Source organism: Myotis yumanensis, unplaced genomic scaffold, assembly GCF_028538775.1.
Source record: "Myotis yumanensis isolate MYYU_CA2020_CCGP unplaced genomic scaffold, mMyoYum1.0.hap1 SCAF_14, whole genome shotgun sequence".
In the NCBI taxonomy this organism is placed as follows: domain Eukaryota; kingdom Metazoa; phylum Chordata; class Mammalia; order Chiroptera; family Vespertilionidae; genus Myotis; species Myotis yumanensis.
The window spans coordinates 12,049,653-12,065,828 of record NW_027223765.1 but is presented as its reverse complement, the minus strand read 5'-3'; the positions used below and the strand labels follow the sequence as shown (position 1 = coordinate 12,065,828).

Here is a 16,176-nt window from a genome sequence, read left to right as displayed (position 1 = left end):
TCTTCAGAATGAAAGATATATCAATTTCAGAGATTATGTAAAAATTGACAGAAAAATACAGTTCTCCATTTTTCCTAGATCTCATACTGTGACTTAGAGATTCAATATCTTCTTACAACCTCTTTCATAAAACTCAAATTCCTAGGTAACATGAAGGTACCTAATGTAGTGAAGGGAAAGTGTGGACAAAATACTGCCTATTAATAGACAAAAAAATACCTCCCAGATAAAAAAAAAAATACTATACTTTTTGTTACCAAGTAACAAAAAATCATTTGAATAATGATTTAAAGGCAAAGCTTAAAGTCAAGTTTTGATTAAATGTTAGTTTAAAAGTCACTCTTGAAAAGATAGCATCTGTAACTTGCATTTTATATTCATAAATAAGCAACTGAATCTGAAAAACATGTCATTTGTTTCTCTGTATCAGAGTTAGTAAATGAAAGAATTGAATCAAATAACTTATGAGATTCCTTTCTATTCTTCTAAGTCTGATATATCAGAGAAAAACTTAAGAAATCAAGATTATTACTAAGAGCTCAAGTAAAAACATTTAAGATAACCGATTTAACTTACAACAAACAGTAATCTAGTATTTGGGTAGACTGGGAAACCCAAAAATGGATATGCCTAACCTAAAATAAAACCACAACATCGTGTAGGCATTTTCACATTAAGATTGCTGCTAAATAAGCAGTCTATTTTCAGAAATGAAGAAAATAAAGATATTAAATAGAATCTAAGAACCATAAAAATCTTTAGTAATAGAATCAGGGAGTTCTTACCATCCATCTTGTCAGAAGTATCCTCTATGATGAAAAAGCAAGTAAAGAACAGAGGAAAACTTAGTATATTAGAAAAAATGAATATATAAGACCCAGAAAACATTATTTTTAAGAAGACAGAATTCATAGCATAGACATATATATGTGAAGCTTGTTTTCAACTAAAACATTAAATAAGATGAGGTTCCTACGTAGCTAGAGACAATAACAACAACAACAACAAAAACCTATGAGTCTGATTTTTGCTAGCCTAGAGAGAGGTTAGTGAAGCCCATGTCCTAATCTTGGACCCTTGCCATCATCAAGCAAACCCTCTGCTCTTGTCTGTTGAGTTTCTCCTAATCAGAGTCCCACCTTGCCTTGCTTATTCTTTTCCTCTGTAGCCTACAGGAAACCAAAAATTCTACTCTTAAGCTCTCTCATCATTATCTTATCTAGTGCCTGCTGCTCCGCCCGCCCCCCCCCCCCCATCCTTTCTTAGAACTCTCAGGCCCTATAAAACCTTAAGTCTGGATAAAACTACTTAATGTTTTTACTCCACTACTTGAGGTGCCCAACAGAGAAAATCACAAAACCATGAAATCATGAAGACTGGCACTATAAAAACTGGGATAATTATCAGGCTTTGTGTCTGTGCAGGAAAGTATTAATGTATCAAGTTTGAGTTGATCTTAAGGATTTTATGGGGCAGGCCTTTGGGAACTTTGTTCTGGATGCGCTCTATAACAATGAAAGGTTATTCTGTGTGCAAGATGAGGGGTGGGGGGAGGAATACTAGGTCTTAAGCCAGCTTCCCTGGGCAGAAACACTGGGAATACGTTCCTGCTTTTTACTGCTGGAGGAAGGAGCACTTGTGTGCAGCCCCTCATCTTCACCTCTGGGAGGGAGAACTTTGAAAGGCTACCTGATGAGTCTTTTTCCTTGCTGATCCTGCTACATGTCCTTTCACTGTAATAAACCCCAGCCATGAATACAACTGCCTCTGAGTCCTGTGAATCCTTCTATCAAGTGCCCAAATACAGGCGGCTGTCGGGAGTCCAGAATGCCCACTACTTGTGCCCCCTCAATGGCTATTCCAAAACTCAAGCCACTTCTTGGACACCCTGCTTTTTATTAGCACATGATCCTGACTCTGACTCCCAGGCGTCAACACAACCACCTCCTGGATGACACTTTTGTTAATGTCCACTCCCCAACACCCAAATACATCTGCATCTACCACCTTCATTTCCTTTCCTTCTACACCAGCAAAACTGGTGGCACTTCCACATCCAAGGTGAACTTCCCAGCTATGCTCTATACTCCCATTCCTCAGGCCTTTCATGAAATTTTGGTCATACATTATTTCCTCTCATCCTTGCATTGTTAACTTCATCTCTCTACTGACTCTACCATCTTAGGATACAAACATATTTAACTCCTCTGATTTTAATAAACAAAAAGTTCATTAACCTTTTTTATTTTATTTTATTTTGTTATTTTTTCCAGTGATTTTTAGAGAGAATGGAAGGGAGGGAGGGAAAGAGGTAGAGTGGGAGGGAGGGAGGAAATGGAGGGAGGGAGGGACGGGGAGAGAGAGAGAAAAAAAGAGAGAAATATGGATTGGTTGCCTCCCACAGGCACCCCTACCGAGGATGGGGATCAAACCTGCAATCCAGGTATGTGCCCTTGACTGGGAATCACACCCAAAATCCTGCTGTGCTCGGGCCGATGCTCTAAACACTTAGCAACACTGGCCAGGGCCATTTTTTCTTTCTTTCTTTTTTTTTTTTTAAAAGCTAATTACCTTTAACTACAAAAATTCCCCACAATGTTCTTTCAGTGCTAATCAAGCACAGCAAAAATTTAGATTCTTCTCCCAACTTCTTCCACAATTAACTGAAATCTGACTCCTGTCCACATGACACCAACAAAACCACTTATTCTCTTTTCCATTTTAGCGATTCCATAAACCCAGTTGTTGAGAACAAATATTCATAAATATGCATACATATACCAAGGCTTCCTTAACATAAATTACTGTCTCCCATGGCACCAAGCTTTCCTCTTCAGGATGAAGTTTTAAAGGGTAAACTCCAAAACACTCCTAATATTCCTAGTTTCCAAAGGATTTGGTACTTTAGTGGAAGAAAAAACCAAGAGCCACAGGAAACGAGCTCATTGTCCCCATGAACCTGGGTCAGATGAAGAAAAGAGAATAGAGGACAGGATACCTTTCCCTTCTTTAATGAAGCAAACATGCAATTCAAACTTTAAAGAACCAAAAGAAACAAATTAAGTCAATTCTCATGGCATTATTCTAGGCTTTCTTATGAAAAAAATGTTACAAATTAGCTTTCTATTTAACATTAAAACATTTCAAATATAATATTTTTGTGGTATTACAATGACTAGATAGTAAATGTATTTTATTTTGAAGAGTTAGGATGAATAAGTTTTATTTTTATTTGTTTTCCAGTTTTTCCCCACTTAAAAGATTAAAATGTAATTCATGTACTATAAAATTCACACTTTCATAGTATTCAAGTCAGTGTTTTTTAATATACTCACAAGGTTGTACAACCCCCATTACTACCTAATTCCAGAACAGTTTCATCACTCCAAGACCAACTCAGACCCATTAGGAGTCACTCCCTACAGCCCTGACTCCCAGCCCATGGCAACACTAAATTACTTTCAGTTTCTGTGGAACCACCAAATCTGGGGTATCAGGATGACAATCCAACCAACTGACCTACCCAGCCAGGGAGGAAGGCACCAATCTTAACTTTCTTGTTATATTTACAGGTCTTTCAATTTGCATTTGTTTGATTACAACTGAGGTTCAACATTTGTTTTGGTGTTTTGGAGGCCAATTTTGATACATGATTTTCTTGATATATGTAGAATGTTTTTTCTATAAAAATAAGTTCAGGTGTTTCTCATAGGTAAGTATGTGTCAAAAACTTTTTTAAAAAAATAGATTTTATTGACTTTTCACAGAGAGGGAGAGGGATAGAGAGTTAGAAACATCAATGAGAGAGAAACATCGATCAGCTGCCTCCTGCACACTCCCTACTGGGTATGTGCCCGCAACCAAGGTATATGCCCTTGACCGGAATCGGACCTGGGACCCTTGCGTCCGCAGGCCGATGCTCTATCCCCTGAGCCAAACCGGTTAGGGCAACTTTTTCCCTAACCATTTGTTTTCAGCCATTTGACTTTATGTTTTCACGTGATTTAAATCTGAGGAACTCTTCCCTCATGGGTTTTTTGGCCTTTATGTTTAGCAATTCCTTCTCCCACCTGAGATTAGATGAATAACTTTTATCAAGTTGCTCTATGTTTTTGTTCAACATTATAGTCATCTGGAATACATTTTTACATGGTGTAAAACAAGGTTCTAACTTAATTTTGTAGCAAATGGTTTAGCCATGTGTCTAGACACCATTTGCTGAATAATTTATCTTTTCCTTACTGAATGTAGCTGTTAGCTTTATCACGTACTACATTCATACTAAACTCTCCACTTCCTACTGTGTTCCATGATCTGTCTGCCTGGTGTTCCACCAGTACTACCTATGAGAAAGAAAAATGAAGCACAAGGCAGAGATAAACAATGTGGATAACCAACCTCCAACTTTAAAGTTGATGGACATAAAAAGAAAACTCTGAGTAGCCTCAGGAAACGTAAGTTTAAGCTTTTTTTTTTTGCTTGCTTTTTTTTTTTTTTGGTGGGGAATGTGGGCATCGATAGTTTAAGCTTTGATTATGATTAATTCTTTCAGTTTTCCCAGGCCCTCAAAAGACTTTATTTTCTTGGTGAGGGAACAAAAGTGGAAGAAAGAGAACAGAGAAGCTGAATACAAAGCCAGTGTCATTCCTAGTCTGCCTTAGTAACCGGTGGATGGATGTGGCAGTAATGCGGAACTATGAAAATGCTATAGGCAAATCATGGAATCAAGAACTTTTCCTTTGATCAAGATGATTAGGAAGACGACAAGAGGGAAAAGTGGAAACGTGACAGCTTACATACCTCAAAACCATGTCCCAAGTACAGAATCATATTAAAACATATGGACTATCCTTGACGGGCAAGAATAAAATAGAAATAATTATAATATTACCACCATTCTGACTCCACTGAGACACGGAGAAAACTCAGTATAATTGCCCACAATCAGCTGTCTTACCTAGTGATGCATAGGAACCTGGATTCAGGGCACCTGCACCCAAGCGCCCACTCCGCATAGCCTGCCCAGCAGCATGATGTGCCTTGGCACCAGCAGCAGCATTCACATCGATGTCACTTCTCGAACGCTGCAGGCTTCCTGGAAGGGAACCGGCTTTGCTGCTGCCTGCTGCTACTATGGAAAACAAAGCAAAGATAATCTATATTGTCTAAATCACTGCAAACAGTGTAAAACTTATATAAACTTGAAACCATAAGGCCTCATTTTCCTCTTCCATAAAATGGGAAAAAGAACTATACTTTGTAAAATCCATAGAACTGTTTCGCAGATAAAGAGGTGATTCTTATGACTGCCCCATGAAAATGAAGCTCTATACAACTAAATAGATGGCAGCACTGGTTTTCCACTATCAGAAAAATACAAAGACTAGTCCAGGAGTGGGGTCATTCAGAAAATAATGCAGGTTCTGCCACGCTTAGGCAATGCAAATAGGTTATTAAATTTCTGATCTTTAGTTTTTCAGTTTTAAAAATGAGAAGTTTTACAGCCCAGCTGGCGTGGCTCAGTGGTTGAGCGTCGACCCATGAACCAGAGAGTCATGGTTCAATTCCTGGTCCAGGACACATGCCTGGGTTGCAGGCTCCATCTTGGGGGTGTGCAGGAGGCAGCCAATCAATTATTCTCTCTTATCATTGTTGTTTCTCTCTCTCCTCCCTTCCTCCCTTTGAAATCAATAAAAATATACTTTAAAAAAAAAAGGAAAAGTTTTACAGTGAACGGTGACCCATTAATAGGCTGTGAAGTGAACTGAGTAGGCCATGACAAGCATTTTAAAGAAATGAAACAATAGGAAACAGAGTACATCCATCATAACTAAGGGTAAGTAGTACTTTGTGAAGCTTCAGATAGTACTATATATGTATTACATGTATGCAATACACACATAGTGTATGGATACTGTATGCACATAATTGTATACACTATACTGTATATACATGTAGTATATGTATATGGTATACAAATATAGCTACAGTGTATATGTGTGGTATTAGGTCACTATATAAAATTATTTTCTCACTGTAGGTCAGATCAAGAGTTTAAATGTTTAGAAGAATTTAAAAGCTACACTTTAAAAGCACATCAAAATAATTCTTAAAAGCTAAACCATTTAAAGCAATAGTTTTTAAACTGTTTTAATGTGACCCACAGTGAGAAATAGCATTTTATACAGTAACTTTTACTTTATTTACAGAATAGTCTCACTCTGGCCCTTTATTAAATAAAATATGTTATGACTCTTCCTTAAAAAGGCAATTTACCTCTTCCAGCCACAGTTGATGGGTTTGCTGTAGACCATTTGGAAGAAAAGGGGCGACTGCAAGATAAAAGGAAATACTTTAGGTAAGAAGATGTAATTTATCTTTCCTCTGATAAAAACTGGTAAAATACCACTGAGTTTTCTAAAGAGTTAGAAGTACGTTTAATTTCCCTTTTACAAATCACGATACAACAGTTGTTACATACCAATCGCATCTTAGTAGCTGTGAAGCAATGATCAAATCAGTAAAAATGAATAAAGGCTGTAAACTACAGAGACAGAGCCCAGTTTGCTGCTGTTCACTCTGGTTCTTGCACACATGACAATGCTCACCACCGAGGACTCAATTACTCTCCGACACTTGTATTCTGAGATACTCTACTTAGAGGTGGTGTTATTCCTAGCACAGAGGGAATTCAGAGGAACTAAAATCTTTCTTACCTAAGTCATAATGGTTGTGGCTATTCGCAATCTGTGCAGTTACCACGTAGGTATCACACCACCTATAGCAGTGCTCCTGAGCGACTGGGTGGGGCAAGAACAAAGGCTAAGAACTACCACTGAGGATAACATGCACAATCAGAAAGCAAAGCAGCTCCAATAATCGAAGAATCCACATCTCTCAATAACTCTTGATTAATTATTTTTATGCAATGGTATTGTATAGCCCATAGATAAGAATATATCTAAATATGTAAGGACGATCTAAAAAGTATATAAATTTTAAAGGTGGGGAAAGAGAAAAGCAAAACACCAGGTGCCTCATCTGCCTCACTCTGGTCCTACTCCTGCATCAGAGAGCTGTCTCCAAAGAGACAGAAATTAGAGAGGTAAGCTCACATCCTGTGAGCTGTATTTCCTGGGAAATCTGCAGGTACCTGTGGCACCACTAGGGAGTGCAGAAGGCATCTGAGATGTTAGCAATCTCATAGGGCTAGAGAGCCAGAAAATAGGGTTACGGCTGCCAAGCAGTAGGGTTGTAGCAGCCAACACAATGATGAGAATGGAGCTAAAGAGAAGTGAGTCAGATACTAATTTTGCCCCTTGAGGGAATTGCTGAAATCTGAAGCTGTGCAGATGAGGAACGAAAGCAGTGGAGTTTTCGCCAGTTTACACAGTGTTGCTTAACAGTTCTGAAGATAACTTTAGAGTTTCCATGACAATTCCTCCCTTGCAGTGCCCCAGAAATGGACTACTTACCATATAAACTATTTTGTGGATATTTTTTAAAAATGTCTATAAATGAGTGCTTCCCAATCTTTTTTCCAGACATGAACATATAGAAACAAAATCTGAATCACTAAATTCTTTACCCAAAGAGAAGTTATACCAGCATGTAATCCAACCCTTGAGACATTAGACCAAAGAAAATGAGTACTACTTCAAATCATCGTTCTCTCAAGGCTTTAAGGGAAAGCAAGCAGATATTCAAGTATCCACCCAACTGAAGGCACACTGGGGAGTTGGGGAGAGGAAGAAATCAGTAATCATCATTTATATGACCTTACTTGAGACTTTCTTGTGAGCTAGATGAAGACCTGTCAGACTGTGGAAGAGATGCTACACTGCCAGAACTCTTTAAGTACGTTTGAAGACTCTTCTGATAAGATGGTTCAAGGGAATTATACAATGTTTCAGCTTCACCAGGAAAGTGGTTTCTAAGACCCATATATGTCCTGTAAAGCAAATGAGCAAATTTTTAAAAAAAGGGGGGAAAAAGCACAAAATAATAGCTTTACATTATTAGACATTAAAAATAAAATGCATACATTCAAGAATGCAGGTGAGCATGCAGGTTTTTAAGACATCCACTGTATCTCAAGTGAATGCTTTCTAAAGTTAACAAGTTTTGGAAAAATGTTAGGCTTTTGAGAAAAGCAGATGAAAAGAAATCTGCTTTGGGGCTTGGGTATACCCCAAATCTCCAAACTTCAGGTGCCAATCTTGCACTTCAAATGTTAGAAAAGAATGAATACCAACTGTCCCACACAGTATCAGGTACATAACACATGCTCAATAAGTGACAGTTATTTTGTTCACAATAAAAGGGAAGATGTATTATGATGGACTAGAAATACTGATGACTATAAACATGACAACAAGAAGTAAACTGTGAGACATCTAGTACAGATTTAGTGGAGGAAAATCAATCTCAATTTCACTGAAGAGCTAATCAAAAGTAGAATAACTGGGACAATTCTAATATTTTCATTCTCCCAATATAATTCCTTTCAATGAAAAGACTAAAGTATTTTAAACTGTCACAAAAATACATTATAGACTTACTTTCTTGCTTCCACTCTGGCCTCAGCATCAGCATCATGAATTCCCTTTTTAATAGTTTCAACCAAGACGGCTGCATGTCTATAAAATAAAACATCTTTAGTGTCGTGTGTAAAACTATATTTCACCACAAATAACACTTAATGCCTATGTGTTACACATCAATCACAAAGGAGAAAGGGAGGTAAAAAGATTAATTAGTGGCCAAAACCGGTTTGGCTCAGTGGATAGAGCGTCGGCCTGCGGACTGAAGAGTCCCAGGTTCGATTCCGGTCAAGGGCATGTACCTGGGTTGCGGGCACATCCCCAGTAGGAGATGTGCAGGAGGCAGCTGATCAATGTTTCTCTCTCATCCATGTTTCTAACTCTCTATCTCTCTCCCTTCCTCTCTGTAAAAATCAATAAAATATATTAAAAAAAAAAAAAAAAAGATTAATTAGTGGACAATAATAAATCTAAGGCTGCAAGATTTTATAATAATCCACCTCATACATTTCATTCATATTCAGTTTTCTTCTGATAAGTTAAATATTATAAACCTGAAAATAATTATTTGTATATGAAATCCAAATAATGTATAAATATGTAGTACTCAAATTATAAATTTTTAATGAATAAAAAATGATCTGTGTGGTTCGTCACTAACCCACCAATGCAGAAAATGATTTGCTAATAGTATGATCAGTTATAAAACTGAATAGAAGCTGCCACACATGAACTTAAAGAAAACTTGGAATTATATCAAATTATATCATGCCTACATTAAACAACAAATTCTATTTTCTTTAAAGGGGACTGTGGACAAATTTAATGATTTCCATAAAAATGGCAAATCAGCATCATTTTCAGCATAAATGTAGACATATCCCAAGTTTCAAACTTGAAACCAACAAGAAATACAGCCATACAAATAGCCAGTGACTACCGAGCTACCTACATTTTCCTCTTGCTCATCTCAGAACGACATTAAGCACTGCCTATGACACCTGACAGCAGGTGTGGAGAAACTTTTTTTTTACCTCTTTCCTTGGAAAGGGAGTGCCTTCCTTCTCTCTTTAGTCATTAATTACTTGATTAATTGTACCTTGGTAAACCTGTCTCACATGACTAGAGATACATTTTTAATTTTTGCCCAATTTAACCTGGAGTATCTTATATGACTCATTCTACTTAAGAGACCCTCACTCACCTCACAAAGAAGAAAATCATACTATTCATAGCTACAACAAATCAAAGGAACATTACACCACAGCTTTAAAGGAAAACCAATACAAATAACTTTTAAAGCAAAATGGGAAATAACACAAAACCAATACCATCAACTTCTAAAGAACTGGTGACACTGGGGAGGGGAGGGAGGGAGGATAAGGAGGCCTGATGCATACCTTTCCAATGAATGAGTCTGCCACTCTTGTAACAATAAATCTAAAAATTCAAATGAACGCCTGAAAAAGAAAAGTTAATTATAACTAAATGTTATAACATTATATTAATTTATAACTAAATACTAAGTAGCACTTTCTTCTATAATACTGCACTTTGAGCCCCAAATTGAAGAACAAGCAGCCCTCTGTATCTGTGGGTTTATACCCTTAGATTCAACCAACTAGGGACTGAAAATATTAGGAGTGGCAGGGGTGGCGGGGGGGAGTCCCCAGAAAGTTCCCAAAAGCAAAATGAATTTGCCACACACCAATCACTATGCTGAATCCACATGATGAAGTACAGTAGGCACACCCTGCTGTAGCCTATATGCAAATATAGGTTATATGCAAATACTACTCCATTTTATGTAAGAGACCTGAGCATCTGCAGATTTTGGTATCCATGGGGATCCTGGAATCAATCCCCACAGATTTCTAAAGACAACTGTACAAGATATGTTTTTGGTCATCTTAATTGTCATCTACTTAACTTACTTTAAGGTTCCAACTATTTCCATGGTAAGTAGTTAAAAAAGACTAAGAGTTCCCCATACATTTAACTTAAAATGCTTGTCAAATGTAAAATTAACAAATTTCATTTAATTTTAAAAATACTTATCAAATACCTACTATGCACTAGAAATTGAAGATATACAATCAAGAAAGATGTGATGGATTTTCTATTTTTACAGTGTTTCCTTAAAAAGATACACATTTGATTTTTAATCAAATATCTGTACATTTTCTCCTAAGCCTTTTAGTCCTCAATTTCTTCAACTGTCTCATTCTTGAGCTTCTCTTCTTTCTTGGCATCTAATGACAATACTTTATTTCCACCTATCTTTAAACAGGTGCTCACCTAGTTTGTGTTGATCTCAGCCCACTTCCCTTTATAGTCAACTTGGGCAACATCATCTGTACCTGACTACCAGCTATGCTTCTCACATCTAGATGTTGGTTCAATTCAACATCTTTACATAGGCAGGCAGTGAAAGTCAACTCAAACACTACATACAAAAGAACATATGAAATTTTACCCTCTCAAACCCACTCTTTTGGCCCATATTATACAGATCAGGAAATGAGAAATAGGGAAGTTAAATTAAGTTGCCCAAAGCGATAGAGGTGTAACCCCTGGCATTCTGACTCCAGAGTTCACAGTCTAAAACATTTGACATCACCACTCTCATGCATACCCAATTACCAGGTCTCCTTTCTACACTTGAAATCCTTTCAATTTATTTATTGAATAAAATCTCCTTCAATCAATTATCAACAAATAGCTCTAGTTCAGACCCTGCCTCTCTTCAATGAGTTATTAATATTCTCACTTATTTAAACCTTGTGCCTTTTTAATCACTGTTCATAGCTGGAATAAAGACTAGGATCGATGACACTGCCTCCTCAGCAAAAACGATCAAAGAATGGAACAATATCAAAATTCCTCTTTATGACATTCAAAGCCTTCTATACTGACTTCAACCTACTCCTGGCCCTACCCCATCAGGCACTTTTCCTACAGAAACCTTCCACTTATGTGCTTGGCCTCAGTGGCCTATCTGACAGCTCTGCAGTGAGTGGCAGCTTTACATCTCTGTTTAAGTTATACCCCACTCACTGCTCCTACAGTTATTGAACTGCTTTCCCTTCTCAAAGAGTTCTATGATGTACTTCCCGGCTCCCTCTTCTCTGTTACATTCCTATCCCTCAATTACCATTTTCCTCAGCATAAGTCAGAGATTGGTCAACGTTTTCTGTAAAGAGCCAGAACAGTAAATATTTCAGGCTTTAGGAGCCACATGCCATTTCTATTTCATATTCTTCTTTATTCCCCCTTTCACTCACCCTCCCAAAATGTTAGAAATAGCCTTGGCCGGTATAGCTCAGTTGGTTGGGCATTGTGCCATGTACCGAAAGATTGCCAATTCGATTCCCTGTCAGGGCATATGCCCAGGGTTGTGGATTTGATCCCCAGGGGGCGTGCAGGTGGCAGCTGACTGACATTTTGCTCTCACATTAATGTTCCTCTCTCCCTTTATCTCTCTCTAAAAAAATCAATAAAAAAATCTAAAAAAACACACATTAGAAATAGTCTTAGCTTGTGGGTTGTACAAATAGTCTTAGCTTATGGGTTGTACCATTTGGCCAGCGAGCTGTCATTTGCCAACCCTCAAGGAGAGAGTTAATGAACAAGTGTCACCAAAACTCCAAAACACTTAAAGTAAATAAGGATGTCTTATCCATCTTCTTCCTAACATTCAAAGTATTAAATAAATATACTTATCAAACTTAAAAGAGAAAGAATTTTTTACAATTTTCTCAAACATCAAATGCACAAATCTTGTTTTTGCTGTCTTTGTTATTAATGGTGATATTAAAATTTGTAGAAATCATAAGAAGAGAGAGGGTGACTGATTGACCTGATATGGCTGTTGACTCTATGCACTATGTTCAATTCTACTAATGTGCATCTCACTTAATCCTCAGATCCTATGGGACTGATATCATTAGCCCTATTAACATGTGGACACTGAGGTTTAAAGTGATTCAATAATTGCCAAGGCAGGACAGTTAATTAGTGGCAGCTATAGGACTCCAGCGGAGGCCCGACTTCAGACTCCGAACCCTCTAAAAACCAACAATCAGCGACCCAAATAAACCAAAGCTGAATACAACAAAACTGAGAAACGTGGGTAGTCATAATAATTGCTTCATTCCTTTTCCCTTATATGACATAAGATAAACAATTTTATTAAGGTTTCTAGAAGGCAAGAAATTAATAACAACTAATTTTTGCACCAGACTAAGAATAAAACAAAATGCAATATTAAGGCCATACTAAAAAAAATTTTTCCCCTCCAAACTTACCTTCTCACAGGAACTGATTTTGATGTGCAATTGCTTGTTATTAAAGGTATAAGTCTGGGTACATGAGTATGCTGAAAAAGATGTTTTAGAAAAGGCTGAAAAATACTGGGCACTTCACATAATCCCCTCTTTTATTTGTCTTACATTCACGTATTTATATTAGTACAGGACAAAAAGATAATAAAATCTGATTTTGAAAGAAATTAAGGCCAGTCAAAAAGTTTTCCCAAATTAGAGTACTAGTAATGATAACATCGTTTCAGAAGGACAGGTGTGGTTGTCATATTATAAAGACAAGCTAATTGTATAACTGCAAAGAACCATTAGGACAGTGTGACTCTGGGGGGGACACACTAAAAGAAACTGGGCATGTATTTGTTATATTTTCTGAAGTACCATGGCTCCTCCTCGTAGAAGATAATAACTGCTATGTAATCAAAGCAGGTAATCAGTGTGAATCTACATACCTAACTATTGGGAATGCACTTTGAAATGGTGACTTTATTTTTTTTATTTTTTATTTTTTTTATCATGTTCCTTCTTATATGTATCAAAACTCATACTGAGCAATGAGTTCTGGGTTGCAAAAGAGGCTTTATTTTTAGCACCTGTATGTAGTTTTTGTCCACAAATTACAAAAACAAACACAAGTGCTATGAAATGGTGACTTTAACTGAACTTTCATTCTGGCTGAACTATAGCTCTCTAGAATTCAGGTAAAGTTCAACAGGTATAATCTTCTGACTTCTATTAGTAATTCTTATGCTCTTCTTTAGTGAAGCAAATGCTAAAAAGTTCAACATAGACATAATAAAATAGTAACTAAAGTATACATTTTTGATGCTTTAAAGCTCTAGTTTCCTTCTGAGTTAATGGTAGAGGCTGGGTTACCTATGAAACAGGGTCTGAGATAGAGTTTAACATGAGGCTATTAAGACATGCCCTTGGGATCAACACCTGTGGAAGATATGAAAAGGAAACAGGAGTGGGCAGAGGAAGAAACTGACCTATGATATGGCCCAAGGATATCTTATCTAAGGGCCATTCGGGAGCTATAGAGTTAAAATGGCCCTTCAGCATAGTCTCGAATTGGTCCAAGATAGCCAAACTTTTACACTTCCACATCAATCAGTTAATGGATGAGGGCCATACTGAGAAGGGGCAAGACCGTGGGAAAGGCAGCTCCCTGCAATTGAGGCAATCCTTGAAGAGGCTGCCGTGTGAAGGCTCTCTGCCAAGAGTGCTTCATTTCAAGTCTTCACTGAAGTAGAATGTGCATACCACATCTGCCACAATTAACTCAACCGAAATAAAAGAGAAAACTTTTTTTCAGCTACTACAGAGAGAAACCACCCATAGACTTGAAGCTGTTCAAGAGACTAGTGCAAGAGAGTGCTTACCTGCATGTTATTCAACTGTTACATTCAGCATGGAAGCACTCTATGGACCTGCTCCTTAGAATATCCAAAACTCATTCCTCAAACATTACTATGGAGTTAAAGTGCAAGGACAGTCCCTAAGCCACACACACAACCATCTCTCACCCCTCCTCCTCTCTCTCATAATCTCCCCAAGGCCCGACTGCTGATTAGCCCACCTCCAACACATGGCAGGGATGGGGAGACACCTAACTATTGTGACACTATATTCAGGGGTAGCTGTGCCAAAGGAAAATAAAAAATGACCCTCGCAATGACAAAACATTCAACCAAATACTAAGAACAATTCAGACTTTAACTTATTAATATTAGTAGAGTTAACAACTTGAAAAAAAAAAGGCTTCTCTAGAATTAAAAAGAGAATGAGGAATCAAATAGAGCAATCTAAGGAAGTAGTCCCCTAGGAAGCAAACAAAATACAGTAGGTCCTCAGGTTAGGTCGGAGATCTGTTCCTACGGCGCGACATAACGCGATTTTTGCTGTAAGTCGGAACCCACCTACATAAGCACCTACGTCACTCCCATGGAGCACATACACAGCAGTAATGAAGTGAAACAGTAAAAAAAATTTAAAAGACAGATAACAATTCCTGACCTTTACTTGTGGTAAATAAATAATAAAAACATAAAGCACAAAATTACATATGTCGAAATGACGGAACTTTTTTTTTAATAAATAAATGGGAGATGGCAATGTAACCATGAAACGACCTACGTCGAGTCCAACGTAACCTAAGGACTGTCTGTATATAAAACAGGAGATAACATAAACAAACAAAAACCCCACCTGATTGTATTTTCCGTGAGATGGAGGAACAGTATGTATATCAGTAATATGACAAGCTCAAGAACAGCAAAATGGATACTGTCAAGTGAGTAGAATTAAGGGGGGGGGTGTGGGGAGATTTATCTTTTTATCTCTGTTCTTTTGGGTATCTTCAAGATATGGACGATGAGAAATAGTAAAAATTTTCCTGCCATCATTTACCACTGTCTATGACATTGTTACTATTTTACATCTATAGCCTGTTACTACCTGTAACATTGTTAGATGTGCACACACACATGCATACATGTACTCATGTGTATATGTTGTTAAAAATGTTTACTTTGTAATACTCTGCATTATTTAAATGTTCCAGAATAACTATAATTACCATGTATTGCTTTTATTATCAGAAAAGTAATTTTCCCATTGGAGTTAAAAAAAATACCAATAACTTATTTAAGTACATTTTTAAAAGGGGAAAGGAGGGAGAGAAGAGAAGAACCTACCCGAATGATGAACCTGATTGCTGCACATCCAGAAGTTGCCATGACTTTTGCACTATTGGGGACGAGATTAAAAAGTGTAGGTACAATGGCCTCAGCGCCATGATCAAATTTGTTTCCCAAAACTGTTGATAGATGGCTACAAAGGAAGACAAAAATGCTTTTTAAAAAATAGTTTAACATTAAATATAGGTAGGACCATATAACTTTAAAATATTCTTTTACTCAACTTAAAATTTTTATTTTATTCAGTTTTTATGACAGAAAGCAAAAGAAAGATAGGAAAGCGCAAATATTATATATTTCCTTCTCTTTCCCATCTTTTAAATATCAAGTCCAAAGTTGAAATTTGCCATTTTACCATCTATTTGCAATGGCGCTTGGAGAAGCTATCTGATCTCAAAATTTAACCATTAACATTACAGGTAAAACATTTAGCTGTTTACCCTGACCTTTATCTATCTCTATCATCAGATATTTCCATACTAATGTACCAATATGAATCTTAAATTCAACATCTTTTGTAAACAAGTTCAAAATCTTACCCAAATCAGTACTCCTCAAGATAATCTCTATTTCTATTAATGGTATCCCCCCACTGTATTAGTAACAAAT

General features: G+C 37.1%; 1 protein-coding gene and 1 non-coding gene across 39 annotated transcripts in view; both read right to left on the bottom strand.

Annotated features, from left to right (window-relative positions):
• Nucleotides 1-16,176, bottom strand: part of CLASP2 (cytoplasmic linker associated protein 2) — a 140,772-nt gene that overhangs the window by 65,260 nt on the left and 59,336 nt on the right. For 34 of the 38 annotated variants that reach the window (XM_070391787.1, XM_070391762.1, XM_070391767.1 and 31 more), the window contains 8 exons: nucleotides 15,565-15,700; nucleotides 12,851-12,921; nucleotides 9,944-10,003; nucleotides 8,562-8,639; nucleotides 7,784-7,951; nucleotides 6,277-6,332; nucleotides 4,958-5,131; nucleotides 786-809 (listed from right to left, as the gene is read on the bottom strand). In XM_070391787.1, coding sequence (XP_070247888.1) covers nucleotides 786-809; nucleotides 4,958-5,131; nucleotides 6,277-6,332; nucleotides 7,784-7,951; nucleotides 8,562-8,639; nucleotides 9,944-10,003; nucleotides 12,851-12,921; nucleotides 15,565-15,700 — 767 coding nt within the window. The remainder of the gene's footprint in view (nucleotides 1-785; nucleotides 810-4,957; nucleotides 5,132-6,276; nucleotides 6,333-7,783; nucleotides 7,952-8,561; nucleotides 8,640-9,943; nucleotides 10,004-12,850; nucleotides 12,922-15,564; nucleotides 15,701-16,176) is intronic. The other 4 variants (XM_070391766.1, XM_070391802.1, XM_070391785.1 and 1 more) reach the window with 1 other exon arrangement.
• Nucleotides 13,381-13,505, bottom strand: LOC138992809 (small nucleolar RNA SNORA40). Its single transcript, XR_011468145.1, has one exon. It is a non-coding gene; the product is annotated as a small nucleolar RNA SNORA40 (small nucleolar RNA).